This window comes from Schistosoma haematobium, chromosome 4 (assembly GCF_000699445.3).
Source record: "Schistosoma haematobium chromosome 4, whole genome shotgun sequence".
NCBI classification, from domain to species: domain Eukaryota; kingdom Metazoa; phylum Platyhelminthes; class Trematoda; order Strigeidida; family Schistosomatidae; genus Schistosoma; species Schistosoma haematobium.
Window position 1 is genome coordinate 1,801,000 of NC_067199.1, and position 17,507 is coordinate 1,818,506.

General features: G+C 32.8%; 1 protein-coding gene across 1 annotated transcript in view; it reads left to right on the forward strand.

The window, feature by feature from the left end:
• MS3_00000362 (uncharacterized protein) overlaps positions 1–17,507 on the forward strand; it is an 86,279-nt gene that overhangs the window by 16,778 nt on the left and 51,994 nt on the right. The window contains exons 3-4 of the mRNA XM_051208159.1: positions 2,786–3,305; positions 11,435–12,037. Coding sequence (XP_051065945.1) covers positions 2,786–3,305; positions 11,435–12,037 — 1,123 coding nt within the window. The remainder of the gene's footprint in view (positions 1–2,785; positions 3,306–11,434; positions 12,038–17,507) is intronic.

The following is a 17,507-nucleotide window of genomic DNA, read 5'->3' on the forward strand; positions in this document are numbered from 1 at the left end:
ATCTACAACATTAACGTGTTTTTTCATTAAATGATATGAAATTGTTTGAGTTTTTCTATAGTAATTACATTTCAAGTTAGTTTATTAATCTTCAATGGTTATTCTAAGGTAATTTTATGGTGTTTAAGTTAGTACCTATTTATAAAGAAAAAAAAATCAATCTTCTCACTATTTATTTGTGGGGATATTGTAGGTCAGTTCCTGGAAACTGATACCTTATTTCTGTCTCACTAACTTGAAATTTCTACTACCATACACTAAAGGTAGCATAACTCCTTGAGTTTCATAGCCATTGAGTTATTCATAACACTTGTTTCAAAACACTTTAAATCTTTAGATTAAAACACTGGAAACAAGCTTGATACGATAGGTTAAACAATGCATCATTCTTGTGTACTCGGTTTCAATACTTATGGTTTGTGTTAGACCTAGGCTACAATCCGGTAACCCAAATGAAAGCAGATGGTTTCCGTAGTACAGTCATCCCCAATTCCTATATCATCTGAGAGTATATATATATATATATATATATATATATATATATATATATATATATATATATATATATAAAAATTCCAACTCAATTACTCTAACACCTGATCATGTGAAAGCATTGAGTTGGGCTTCCGTGACCTGGTGATATAGGAATATTTCACGATGGAGTGCAGACAGTGTTAAACCCCATATAGTCGCACTATCTCATTGGTATTTATCTTCTAAACGCTTCTGCCCCACAAAAAATATTGCTCCTAAGAAAACCTTTGACATTCGCGTATCATCAATAAACTTGTCTTGTAACTGTACAACAGTTAAAAGTTAACAATACCAAATCATAGGTCTGATAATGACTGTTCTCAGTTTGAGTTAATCTCGGAAATCAACATCAGGTGAAATGTTTTTTTTTAATGTTTTTGCTGAAAACCTTAACCAAATTAATTATAAATACCATATTGTAGATGTGTAGGTGTATACACTCCTTATCTTCTTTTAAACCATAGGATTAAAATTACTTTATACCTTTCCTTCTACGAATCAATCCTTTTTCCCTGTATCATATCCTCATATATGCAATCTTTATTCATATATATTATTATCATTGGAGTAACTGCTTCTATGTATTTGACGTTCATCTTGTCGTGCTAATAAGGTATGACAACCTGAGCTAATGCATAAATGTGTCCGATTCTACGTTGTCGATGACTGACTGACGATCTCGATGTCCAGTACTTACAGGTTTTTAATAATAGTCTAGCTTAGATCAACTCATGATATCACCTGTGGAAATACATCAGTCTCTATAAATCCCCCATATTGATAACAATCATATGCTCACTAGTGATTAGCTTGAAGATGTAACTTATGGGAGAGATCCTAACCAGTGGAGTTTAATCCTTGTTAGATGGAGATAGTTATCCACATTAGGATAATTGGTGAAGAAATTCATTAAACGATGAATAATATAATCAATGATTGTATAATTAGTTCCAATTAGTTAGTTAGTTCGTTAAATAATGATGATAGATAATTACAATTAATAAAATGTACTTACTGATCAATATATTTTTTTCTTTTTGTTGTTGATTGGATCGAATTAACTAGATGTCTTATATTGAGTATTAATTTGTAAAAAAAAAGTGGTTGTTATGCATAATGAAGTGTACTTTTTTTGTTCTGTACAAACATAGAAATGAATTTATATAACTCGTTTTTTTTGTTTTTTATTATGTAAATAGAGAAGTGTTATTGGTTGTTGTAACTGATGTTATTGTTATATTGACTATGATCTTAGAATAAAGTGAATGATTTCGATAAAGTTGTATAAAAAGTATCCTTAAATAGAAAATAGTAGTATTCATTGATAATGTTGTGTGATATTATAATGAATATGATTTGACAGTGGGAATTCTTTTATTTCCAATCAGTGTTCCTTACAAACTGTGATATCTTTTGAAGGACTGTAAACTTTTTTTTTGATGGTTGACATACTGTGAAGTAATCCAAAGCCAGCTACTACTAGCCTAAACATGATGGCGTTTTTTTCACTGTAGCTTTACAGACTAGGAGATTTGGCTTTCAACGTATATGTTGTGAGTTCGAACCTCAGCTCATCTGCTTCTGTTTGAACACCTATGTAACATAAATCACCAGCGTAAATTAAAAGTTTTAATATTATCTTATACTGTTCATTCTCTCATTACATCCCTTCTATTTGGAGCATATTTCGTTTTCGTTACTATCGATGATACTACTACTACTCATCTTATCAGTTTCATCTCTATGTTAATATGGTATGGTAAATGAGAATGATGCACATTTGTGCCAGGGCTTGTTTTGGTTATGACTGACTAGCTGATGACTCGCATTCACGTAAAATGTCTGATGTAAAAGTAAGTGTATAAGTTTCTAGTTGATAATTGAGTAGCAGAAAAATAGCCCTGTTCTCTACGAAACTTCATTGTTCAACTCAATTATCTGATGCATATTTATATACTTGTCTCTAAGCTAGCCACATGACGTGGGTTTAAAGGCTAGTGTTGCTACTCATCTGTCGAAAGTGAATCTGATATATGGTGGTTGAAAGTCAAATTCGTTATCTAGTATAAGACATCGTTCTACTTCAATATGCTGAACTATGTAAAATGAACCGGAATGAGGTAGCTTTGCATGGTTAACTAATTTTGAATATAATTTTTATATGTGTGTAATGAGCTGCATTTTGATGTAAAATTTAACTGTTCCTTTTGTTTATCAACCTCTTATTTCGATTGAATGTATGGGCATATAGGACCTGTATCAAAAAGTTTTAAAAGATCCAGATCCTGTAGCATTTTGTGATCTTGCTGCTCGTATACTTCGGTTTTTAAATCATGACGATCCGGATATTTGTATGGCAACTATTGATCAAGCACTTGATCGTTTCGCAATCGATAAGCGTACTTCATATAGAATTAATATGCAACGTCATCGTAACGGGAAATTGGTGCATCAGTTGGGACCGGCTGCTAGAGCTGCATTATTGGATAATTTAATTGAATCAGTTTATGATGAACAGCCGGATTTCAACTTCACAACATGTTTCAATAGTTCCATATCTACAAATAGTGTTGGTGGTGGTGGTGTTGTACGTGGTGGTGCTAATGGTTCCGGATCAACTGGTCTTGACCGAATCGATGCTCATGATTTATTTGGTTCTGGAGATTTAGGATCGAGTGATGGATGTAATATTTTCGCTGAAACAGAAGATGTCAATGTACTTATTAAAGCTGGCCAGGATGCTCAAGGATGTAGTTACTATTATATGGATGGTAAGTGTATTTGCTTATTGTTCATCCATTATATATATACTTATAATTTCATGTTAAATAACTTTGACTTATACGCTTTTCTATTTATGAAAAGGAGTATTTAATATAAATCAAAATCATTCCTTGAAAGTTGAAATTGTTTGGTATAAAAATCGTGGTTGTAAAATATAGGACATAGTTTTTTACAGTATCCCATACACTAACGACTCAATAAATATGCACGAAATTGGCCCTTCATATCGTCTTTGTAGTTTCTGATGGTATCAGTCCTTGACTTTCGTCTATGTATAGACTTTCTGGGTAGGTAAACTGATTAATATTCTTGATTATTCCACTGTCCAACGTTAGACTAAATACCGGTTCTATCACTAATCACAAGTCAAAATCTATCACCACTTCGTTACGGTTTTTTAAAGGTTGGTGTTGGAATCCTTGACGCCACCTAAAATAGCAAACATTCTCAATGAATACCAGGTAACTTGTTCACTTCTAATGGTTGCTTACCTCAACCTTTAATGTCACAACTACTATCTAATGAAAAAACACTTAGTTATGTAGTTTATATATCATAGTGACGAATTATAGGTTTACCAAAGTTCTAGATCAAATAGCGTTAAGGTGTATCTAGTAGATATATACACGCTTGACTTGAAATTGTCCATGTTTAATAAAGCGTTGAGTAACTCTGTCTTTTCAGATAATATAAACTATTTGAGTTAAGATTATTCTGTTTTTCTGAATCTGTCTTACTAGTTGTTAGAAATAATTATTCATTGATAAGGAATGTAGAACTTGGCATATATGTGCATCGGTTCATGTTCTCACACCACACGAGCACAAAAAACTGAAATTATTAAGACAACTCTTAGGGTAGTGGATAAAGCAACAGTATATGTGGTGGTTGAAAACAGTAGTCATAAACGGTGTGACTCGAGAAGAAACCATGAAATTTCGGAATAGAAAATCATAAGATAACTTCAAAACTGAAGACGTAACGAAAGACAAAGAGTGAATAGGTCTGTCTTGTTAAGAACACTTCTGAGATATATCATCAAACACCTCCAACTATTGGTTACGATAGTCAGATGGACCCTAACCAGATAGTCTTTACCGGTCTACTCAGATCAATCCAACAGTCAATGACTCCACGGACTGATATTATGTTTTGTTTTGACCACCATTAGTTCCCTTTCAACGTATTCTTACACCAGCCAATATTAGGCGTCAAGTTAGACGAAGGTTCGAGATACACAATACATTTTCCGACCAACTCTGTCAATAGGGATTTGCTATCACATCAAGGGACTTGCCATGTTTAACTAGTAACCTGTGTCTAACTTTAGCATTACATACTAATCGAAGAGGACTATATGGCATTTGTGAGCTAAGTATTATCTTGATTATTGTTTCCTATAACCAGTAGCTAATAAGTCGCCTTAATGTATGTGAACTCGTTTGATATCTATCTAATACTCGTAATCAGTGATTGGACACATTGGATTGTGACATGGTACGGGTACGAGTTCAACCAGGTTTGTTGTGAGATAGTGGTGAATGTGTCGCTCAATTTCGTAAACTAGTTGACGTTAGACGTTAACACCATTGAATACCGACCGGCCCAGTGGTCTAGTGGTTAAGCGCTTGCGCGCGAGACTGATAGATCCTTAAGTCCGAATCTGGAGATGAGGGATCATGGATGCGCACTACTGAGGAGTCCCACGATAGGACGGAACAGCCGTCAAGTGCTTCCATGTTTTCCATGGTGGTCTAGCTTTAATTGACTCATGGTCCCAACTATTGAAATCAATGCAATAATATTATTAATATTTCATTTTTCATTATTGTCATTATCATTACTACTACTATTGTGATTATTTTTAACGTCCTAATACATATCAATGGTAATAAACTTATGGTCTTCTTTTTCCTTCAATATTTACACTTCTTATTGAAAGTATTTGTGTTCATGTGTTAGAATGTAATACAATTAAAGAAAATACTTCAATATAGTAGAGTAACATGTTTTCTCTTCTTCTTCTTCATCATCATCATCATCATCATCATCATCATCATCATCATCATCATCATCATCATCATCATCATCATCATCATCATCATCATCATCATCATCATCATCATCATCATCATCATCATCATCATCATCATCATCATCATCATCATCATCATCATCATCATCATCATCATCATCATCATCATCATCATCATCATCATCATCATCATCATCATCATCATCATCATCATCATCATCATCATCATCATCATCATCATCATCATCATCATCATCATCATCATCATCATCATCATCATCATCATCATCATCATCATCATCATCATCATCATCATCATCATCATCATCATCATCATCATCATCATCATCATCATCATCATCATCATCATCATCATCATCATCATCATCATCATCATCATCATCATCATCATCATCATCATCATCATCATCATCATCATCATCATCATCATCATCATCATCATCATCATCATCATCATCATCATCATCATCATCATCATCATCATCATCATCATCATCATCATCATCATCATCATCATCATCATCATCATCATCATCATCATCATCATCATCATCATCATCATCATCATCATCATCATCATCATCATCATCATCATCATCATCATCATCATCATCATCATCATCATCATCATCATCATCATCATCATCATCATCATCATCATCATCATCATCATCATCATCATCATCATCATCATCATCATCATCATCATCATCATCATCATCATCATCATCATCATCATCATCATCATCATCATCATCATCATCATCATCATCATCATCATCATCATCATCATCATCATCATCATCATCATCATCATCATCATCATCATCATCATCATCATCATCATCATCATCATCATCATCATCATCATCATCATCATCATCATCATCATCATCATCATCATCATCATCATCATCATCATCATCATCATCATCATCATCATCATCATCATCATCATCATCATCATCATCATCATCATCATCATCATCATCATCATCATCATCATCATCATCATCATCATCATCATCATCATCATCATCATCATCATCATCATCATCATCATCATCATCATCATCATCATCATCATCATCATCATCATCATCATCATCATCATCATCATCATCATCATCATCATCATCATCATCATCATCATCATCATCATCATCATCATCATCATCATCATCATCATCATCATCATCATCATCATCATCATCATCATCATCATCATCATCATCATCATCATCATCATCATCATCATCATCATCATCATCATCATCATCATCATCATCATCATCATCATCATCATCATCATCATCATCATCATCATCATCATCATCATCATCATCATCATCATCATCATCATCATCATCATCATCATCATCATCATCATCATCATCATCATCATCATCATCATCATCATCATCATCATCATCATCATCATCATCATCATCATCATCATCATCATCATCATCATCATCATCATCATCATCATCATCATCATCATCATCATCATCATCATCATCATCATCATCATCATCATCATCATCATCATCATCATCATCATCATCATCATCATCATCATCATCATCATCATCATCATCATCATCATCATCATCATCATCATCATCATCATCATCATCATCATCATCATCATCATCATCATCATCATCATCATCATCATCATCATCATCATCATCATCATCATCATCATCATCATCATCATCATCATCATCATCATCATCATCATCATCATCATCATCATCATCATCATCATCATCATCATCATCATCATCATCATCATCATCATCATCATCATCATCATCATCATCATCATCATCATCATCATCATCATCATCATCATCATCATCATCATCATCATCATCATCATCATCATCATCATCATCATCATCATCATCATCATCATCATCATCATCATCATCATCATCATCATCATCATCATCATCATCATCATCATCATCATCATCATCATCATCATCATCATCATCATCATCATCATCATCATCATCATCATCATCATCATCATCATCATCATCATCATCATCATCATCATCATCATCATCATCATCATCATCATCATCATCATCATCATCATCATCATCATCATCATCATCATCATCATCATCATCATCATCATCATCATCATCATCATCATCATCATCATCATCATCATCATCATCATCATCATCATCATCATCATCATCATCATCATCATCATCATCATCATCATCATCATCATCATCATCATCATCATCATCATCATCATCATCATCATCATCATCATCATCATCATCATCATCATCATCATCATCATCATCATCATCATCATCATCATCATCATCATCATCATCATCATCATCATCATCATCATCATCATCATCATCATCATCATCATCATCATCATCATCATCATCATCATCATCATCATCATCATCATCATCATCATCATCATCATCATCATCATCATCATCATCATCATCATCATCATCATCATCATCATCATCATCATCATCATCATCATCATCATCATCATCATCATCATCATCATCATCATCATCATCATCATCATCATCATCATCATCATCATCATCATCATCATCATCATCATCATCATCATCATCATCATCATCATCATCATCATCATCATCATCATCATCATCATCATCATCATCATCATCATCATCATCATCATCATCATCATCATCATCATCATCATCATCATCATCATCATCATCATCATCATCATCATCATCATCATCATCATCATCATCATCATCATCATCATCATCATCATCATCATCATCATCATCATCATCATCATCATCATCATCATCATCATCATCATCATCATCATCATCATCATCATCATCATCATCATCATCATCATCATCATCATCATCATCATCATCATCATCATCATCATCATCATCATCATCATCATCATCATCATCATCATCATCATCATCATCATCATCATCATCATCATCATCATCATCATCATCATCATCATCATCATCATCATCATCATCATCATCATCATCATCATCATCATCATCATCATCATCATCATCATCATCATCATCATCATCATCATCATCATCATCATCATCATCATCATCATCATCATCATCATCATCATCATCATCATCATCATCATCATCATCATCATCATCATCATCATCATCATCATCATCATCATCATCATCATCATCATCATCATCATCATCATCATCATCATCATCATCATCATCATCATCATCATCATCATCATCATCATCATCATCATCATCATCATCATCATCATCATCATCATCATCATCATCATCATCATCATCATCATCATCATCATCATCATCATCATCATCATCATCATCATCATCATCATCATCATCATCATCATCATCATCATCATCATCATCATCATCATCATCATCATCATCATCATCATCATCATCATCATCATCATCATCATCATCATCATCATCATCATCATCATCATCATCATCATCATCATCATCATCATCATCATCATCATCATCATCATCATCATCATCATCATCATCATCATCATCATCATCATCATCATCATCATCATCATCATCATCATCATCATCATCATCATCATCATCATCATCATCATCATCATCATCATCATCATCATCATCATCATCATCATCATCATCATCATCATCATCATCATCATCATCATCATCATCATCATCATCATCATCATCATCATCATCATCATCATCATCATCATCATCATCATCATCATCATCATCATCATCATCATCATCATCATCATCATCATCATCATCATCATCATCATCATCATCATCATCATCATCATCATCATCATCATCATCATCATCATCATCATCATCATCATCATCATCATCATCATCATCATCATCATCATCATCATCATCATCATCATCATCATCATCATCATCATCATCATCATCATCATCATCATCATCATCATCATCATCATCATCATCATCATCATCATCATCATCATCATCATCATCATCATCATCATCATCATCATCATCATCATCATCATCATCATCATCATCATCATCATCATCATCATCATCATCATCATCATCATCATCATCATCATCATCATCATCATCATCATCATCATCATCATCATCATCATCATCATCATCATCATCATCATCATCATCATCATCATCATCATCATCATCATCATCATCATCATCATCATCATCATCATCATCATCATCATCATCATCATCATCATCATCATCATCATCATCATCATCATCATCATCATCATCATCATCATCATCATCATCATCATCATCATCATCATCATCATCATCATCATCATCATCATCATCATCATCATCATCATCATCATCATCATCATCATCATCATCATCATCATCATCATCATCATCATCATCATCATCATCATCATCATCATCATCATCATCATCATCATCATCATCATCATCATCATCATCATCATCATCATCATCATCATCATCATCATCATCATCACCATGGTTGCTTTAAAATCTCTGTATTTTCGATTTTTGTTTATCTATGCATATTGTTGGTTTTTCTTCTCTCTCTGTCTACTTACATACTACTAGTTTGTCTAATATTATTACTATGTGCTTATTGTATTGTATTCCTTTCATTTATCAGTTGTTGATAGGTTTACTTTTTATTTATAATAATTTCAATATAAGTATATATATATATATATATATATATATATTAATAATTGGTGTATCCATGTGTATAGAAACAACAGTCAACACTGCAACACTCTTACTCATTTGTGTATTGCTTAGGTTTAAAATTTTAATTTGTAAATAGATGTTAGTGACTAATTCCTTGTTAAATTGATTGATTGGCTAAATGATTGGCCAAAAAAACTGAATGTTGTGGTAACTTGTCTGGTTTACCTAATTAATGATTGGTTAATAATAATAATAATAAAAAAATTAGTTGTTGAGATTGTAGAAGTATCAATGTTAACATGACTAGTAGTATTGTACAGTATCCTATAATGTATGAGTCATTTTGTTGTTCTTCCCATTGTATATAACACCACGTATATACACACATTAATACTGTCTGAATTTGTATTCATAATTCGATTGAGATAAACATGTTGAGAAAATAAAAAGAAGAAAGTTTGAACTCTTAATAAAGGTTGATTCTATTTAAAAGAAACATAGAGATAAGTGTTATTGATCAGAAAATAGAATAATTTCTTTACATATGAGCTTGTGTCGTACTTTATGCGATAAATCGTTTCCCATCTTTAATGAATTCCATAGGGTAAATCAATTGAATTTGAGTTGTATAGGTCTATTGATTTCTGTTGCGTTACTGGTTATTAGACTTGTTCACAGCTTGATTGTTGTACAAAGTTGTAAAGATACATTACGCCTAAATGCCATGGTACGGCCGAGAGTGAGAAGAGTCAGCTCTCCCTCTCGAAATGATCTCACATGGCCACAAGTATACAGCCGATGTATATCACCAGCTATCTCACACAAATAGACACACAAAAACTGTATATTGTCAAGTCGAGTTAGTTGGTTTTAACATTAATAAACTGTGGTGCGTGCTACTTATATTGATATAAGTAGTATATTATGCGAGTCAGGAATGTAATGTCTGGCAGCAGAAGATGAGGGAAGATCAAGAAAGCAAGAGCGGGAATAGAATGCAATTTGTATGAAAATGTAAGAACAATGAAGTCTGAGGCATTTTGAGACAATTGGTGGACATTTTGCAAATTAACAATTTAATATCTAGTTCTCAGATTTTATTGAGATGCTCTATAATTTTGTGTCAAATACATTCGATTGTCCCCTACCCGTGTTCTGTTCACTACAAAACTAATGATTTTGGAATGAAAACGAGCTTTATTTTATTACTATATTGTTAATTAGAACACTGATCTGTAAATTTGTTTCTCCAATCGTTGACGACGGTAGTCTTGTTACATTCATGCATATTTCCACTTTCTCTTAATTCTTCACTTTTCAGATTTACGTCTTTATCGTGAACGTCCTCAAAATGGTATCTCATCACAATGGGATGTTGCTGTTGGTCCAACAGCTGATCAATGGTTAACATTTATTATGTCATTAAGTCGTAATGAAAAGGAATATGATTTATATTGTTTTTTAAAACAAGATTTGTTTGAATTAGTTAAAGAAAGTTTAGATGCATTAGAATTGCACACACCAAATAGTGAATTGGATTCAAATTATTTACGTACAAAAGAATTGAATGAATTAACTGAATTAAAACGACGTCAACTAGGTGTAAATCATAAATCATTAGTTGAAAATGATAAATTATCATTGAATAGTAATAATCATCATCATCATAATGCAGTGAATCATCTTAGTGTGAATGGTCCAAAAAGTGCATCACCTGCATTTTCTGGCGGTCATGGTATCAGTGGAATTGGAAGTTCCGGTAGTTCTACATCTGGTGCACCACTTACGCCTAGTTCAGCTCGTACACCAACATCTGCACCACCCGCATCAAGCATACAACAACAATTATCATTACCGCCTCCTTCTTCAGATTGTTTAGAAACTTTACAAACATCAGTGAAAACAGAGTCTTCTTCCGGTACAAGTAAGTTATACTTATTGTTGTATTATTATGATTATATATGTTGAAGAGTGTAAACTTCAAGCTCTTACATTTTCGCTCTCATTGATTTCTTCGAATTTATTAATAAAAAGTGATCCTAAAGATAACATACTTGTCGTAAGGCCTCAACTTTCTGGGTTTGAACCCCGACGAGTTTGTATACGAAACACTCTGTTAAAGATTCTTGAACAAGACACACTTACCCAACGATTCTTTCAGTTTTCAATGATCCTGCAACCAAAGTTTTTCTCCTTTAAACAGATTTATGATTAATCACATTGGTTCACAGTTAAATATCTCTTCCTTTTTGATTTAATTAGTGTTGGATCCATTATACATATATCTAAATAGTTGCGTGTGGGTCTTATAGCTGAACAAACAAACTTGTTACTTAGTTTATTGAATTGAGTTATTTCAGTTGATTGAATTGTTTTCAATTATTTTACGATATATATTAAAGACATATTTTCTTTGATAGACACATTCCTACTGTATTTCGTTTTTTTTTTTCTCTCTCTCTCTCTCTCTCTCTCTCTCGTGCACACACACATCTACAACCATCGTCTGGCTACTTTCGTTTTTCTCATGAGTAATTGATGTTACCATTGTGGTTTTTTGAGTATGTATGCGCGTAGTTTCATTGAATATTTCCTTGTTGATGTATGAGTGTGTATGTGTGTGACTAAGCCACGTGTTTCATGATGAAGGTCAAATTAAACAAGTATACAGGTTTTTCAACAACAATCTTTGCAAAAACTAGAATTTTCAGTATTCATTCATATAATGAATAGATTGAACATTTATAACAAAAAAACACCTTATACATATTTTTCATAACACTTTCCAAGTGTAGTCTAGTAATGTACTTGACTTTAAGTCAGTCACACACACATGTGTGTGAGAAAGAGCTCAGTTCATAATAAACAATCCATCTAAACTAAAAATGGGGTCGAACCTGTGATCTAATGGTCGTAAGCAGAGTGTTTTTGTTTAAAACTAGGACTTTATTGTCCTATAGTTGTTACTTTTTTCTCTTCATAAATTTCTTTACTTCTCAATATGTGTGAATCTTCACCTTTGGACTAATCGGCAAGGTAGTAAACTAGTGATTACCTTTTTGCAAAAACAAACTTATCTAACAGAACAATAGAAGATGGTTTGACGATCAACCATTGAATTATTATGGGATTTTGGAATTACTTTCACTTGGTGTGACTTTCTTAACTGAACAGTTAATATATCCTTAGTTCTTATACACAAAAATAGCTTCTCTAACCGATTCAATGCACAGTGATGTGTTTTTTTAATTTATTTGAACATAAATATTAGTACAAAGGGGCACCCAATACACAAGTCACTGGATTTGTGTGTGGGCTGTGATACTGCCCGGGTGACCAAATAGAAGCAGTTAGTTTTCTTCGGGGACCACACCCGGAGTCTTCGACCTAAAGGTCTAATCCACACGTCAATGAAGCAACGTCAGGAGATGCAGTCCCATGATAGCTGGAGACCAATAATATATTCATACACCATTTGTTCCCTCAGGATCATGGAGCCTATGTGCACCATCGGTTTAGAATCAGGGTTTTCTAACTCCCCTACGTGGATCTTCTATATCCACCAATGTGGTCAAGGCGCCGAACATTCGATTTTCGTCCTCTCATTTTCGTAAACAACACCCTTGTTGCGAGAAGGTAGTGAGTAGGAATTCCCTGGCAGTGGTCGTATGCACGTGACTATGTAAGAGCATTTCGAGAGAAGGAGAGATGACTCTACTCACTCTTGGCCATACCAGGGCATTTGGGGTATACTTAAATGTGCTGTCTAAACTAAAGTTTAGCGCATAAATATTATTATTAATCGTAGTATTTGACTACCCATTTCTCGGCTAGTGGTGTGTGTATGTGGGTATTTTGCAATACATTCAATATATACACCGGCCTACTACTTTTGTTGTTGTGTTATTTTATCTAAGAACACCTTAATCTAATTTTTCCTAGCTTTCTATGGTAATTTAATTGAGATCAGTTTGTGAAATATATTACTTACAAATTAAAAAAGTATCTTTATAAAATACCTTCTTTTAAACATTACAATTTGTTCATTTTCATGATAACTACTCAAAACACTCAAATATACCTATCACGTGTTGCGTATGCCTAAACACCAATCACCACGACGCGCAATGCTAACTAGTGTTGGAAATGGTTAGAAGAAAGTTAGGGGCGGGCAAACCAAAACGTGGCATCAGTGTTTGAAGTCATTAACTTCTTGTCTGACCCCATGTTGGTAGGTGCAGACTACTTAGTTTGGTTCCGAGTGACTATCGTAACCAATGGTTGGAGATTCTGAGTGACATGGCTCAAAATCGATCACAATGGTGTAGGTGTGTATACACTCGCTGTCTTCCCTTAAACTATGAGATTAAGGTCGCTTCATATCTTTCATTCTACCAACTATTGCTTTCTTCCTGTATTATATCCTTATATGCAATGTTTCTTTTATATATTACCACCATTGAACTAACTACTTCTGTAAATTCGATGTTCATCATGTTGTGCTAATGAGGTATGTCAACTTGGACTGATGTATATATGTGCCTTGTCCTACGTTGTATCCGACTGACTGACATATAAACAATAATAATCATAACAGAAACAGTTTTTTCTCTATTCCTCTTTCTAATATTAACATGAGGTCGGTTATTAGTAGTTTTAGTTTTATATCAATGATCATATGACTCCCTAGGACACGCTCAATCTAATTTATTTGTTTTTTCTCTATTTATTCATTATTTGAGAATGTACTTTATGTTTTCAATGTAAAAAAGAGATAAATATCATCATATGATAATACTAATGACATTGTTGATGCTAGTAAGCTTCCTAACTAATGAACTAATCCACTCACTCACTCACTCACTCACTCACTCACTCACTCATTCGTTCATTCATCTATTCTGTACATAGAATAGTCAGCTAGTTTAATAAGTCTCATTCTCGAAAATATATTTTGTTCATATATCTCCTCAATAATTTCTGAAAAATTGACTTTATAAAATGGTACTATATTTTACCTAAACAAATGATATCAAAACTATTTAACCTCATTTTTGATTTCTCTGGACACAGATTCAAAAGTCAAACTTGTTTCACTTTTAGCGTAGGCAAGATATTGATCTGCCAACCCAAAGTCGACTTTACTGCTCAACAGTTCACTCCAATTTGAAATATGGTCATTAAGAATAAAGGATATTTGTAGATTACTAGTGTCCGATAATAGGTGTCTTCGAAACATTGTTCGTGTATTATGGGATCACTGAGTAAGCAGTATCTGGGTTAGGAATAGGGTACCTTCTAAGGATGGAGAATTGATTAAGGAGATAGTAAACATTCACTAATTGAGGTAGTTGGGACATATGTTACGAATACCCAGTCACCAGTTACCTCGACGGATGATATCTTATGTGATAGTGCGCTAGAATTTGAATGATACGGCTCAAAATCGTTTGCAGTTACTCAGGTGCATCCATTCCTTGTCTTTCCACAAATTATGAGATTTTGAATTCCTCATAATTTTTTTTTGTTTTTATTTCATTGATTTACAAATCTTATATATTTTATCTTTCCTATTGCCATTGATAGTGTTACTACCTTTACTATTTTGGAATTTGTCCTGACAATTTCGTCTGTCTGTGTTAATTGGTTATGGCAACTAGAACTGATGTATATACGTACCAGGTTCCACGATTTAACTGGCTGATCATAGTGTTAAATGATTTTAGATTTATGATTTTTTTTAATTCAGTGAAAAAAATGACTGTCAATTTTCAGTATGAATTTGTTTTTTGAAACTATTCCTAACATTCTTCTACCTTCTCACATACTGTAACTTATTTCAATTTGTACAGTTAAGTGTTAAATCTCACAATACTTATGATAACTGCAAAGTCTCTCACAAAACTACTGATTTACAGAATGAATAACTAGTTGTCACGTTTAGTTTGTCAGTCAGTTAGTCAGCTAAAACGTTTAGTTCTTAGATCTAACTGTATCTTACACCAATTATTTTGAATTGTTTTCATATGAGTAGTAAATTTAGAAATATCTCATATTGTAACTTATTCACCATCTTCTACTACTCAATTTTACGTTATACAGTTTATATGAGTCGGAGGAGTACAGTTTGAATATGAAATCATCTGTTAGTTAAATACTGAATCCTTTAACCAGTAATCTATACCATTTCACTATTGCCGAATTAATTATTATTATTATTATTATTATTATTATTATTATTATTATTATTATTATTATTATTATTATTAATGAACACTTTCCTCTTAACAAAAAACATCATCATATTGCAAGAATTAACACAGATCATTTGAAACGACCTACTACTATCATTATTCTTGATAAATAAACAATTTAACTATGAGTAATAGTTTACATATGCTAGATCTGATCAAAATACTGTCTGTAGTGTAAATAGGATGTAAACTCAATGTACACATTAATGAGTTGGTAGAGAAGATTTGTAGCTCAGGTGGATGATTTTTAATGGAGTTTTGTTCACTGAGCACGACCAAAACCATCCAGCTCAGAGAACAAAACTCCATAAAAAATACATGAATGAGCAAATTTATTATTTTTACTATTATTTAATATGATTGTTTGCTACTAAATCAATTTGTTGTTCTCGTTTAGTTTTTCTCTTTTTTCTCGGAATAATTATCGCATGTGTGTGTGTGTGTGTACGTTTATATCTGTTTGTATACTGTGTGTCTATCTACTATATATCTGTGTTACAAATAAATCCATCCCTTATCATGCATATATGTCTATCCTACATTGTATGTTATTCTAATAATTATGTTGACAGATTGATTTGATTGGTCTATTTATAATTCGTTTCGAGTCTTTCTCCAATCCCATTATATTAATTACCATGACAACATAACAGATATGTGTACATGTCCTGTAATTTGGATACATTTTCATGCATCTAATGAGATGATTTCAGTCTTAAGTTTCAATATATATATAACTTTAGTTGCTTCAGGAGTAATGATAATAATAATAATAATAGCATGACCATCTTTTATTGTTTAGTCCGCTTTTCGTGTCTTTAATAATAATAACTGGATTGTTAGTAAATAGTAATAGACTATTGGTGTATGTTTGTATGATAAGGGAAATTATTGTATACTCCATAGTTATATGAGGAAAGTAAGACAATTTATGAGTTGAACTTTACTAGCCCGCTATATATATATATGTCTATGTACTTATCCTTCTATTGTTCTACAGAGATTTAACGAGAGAAAAAAAACAATATGTGAATCAATCAAATAATTTTTATGTAGGTTGGTACGTAGATAATGAGCGAAAAATAAATTGTCAACCTAAAAACATTGTAGGTAATTTTGTTAAGTTCCAGTGGACATATA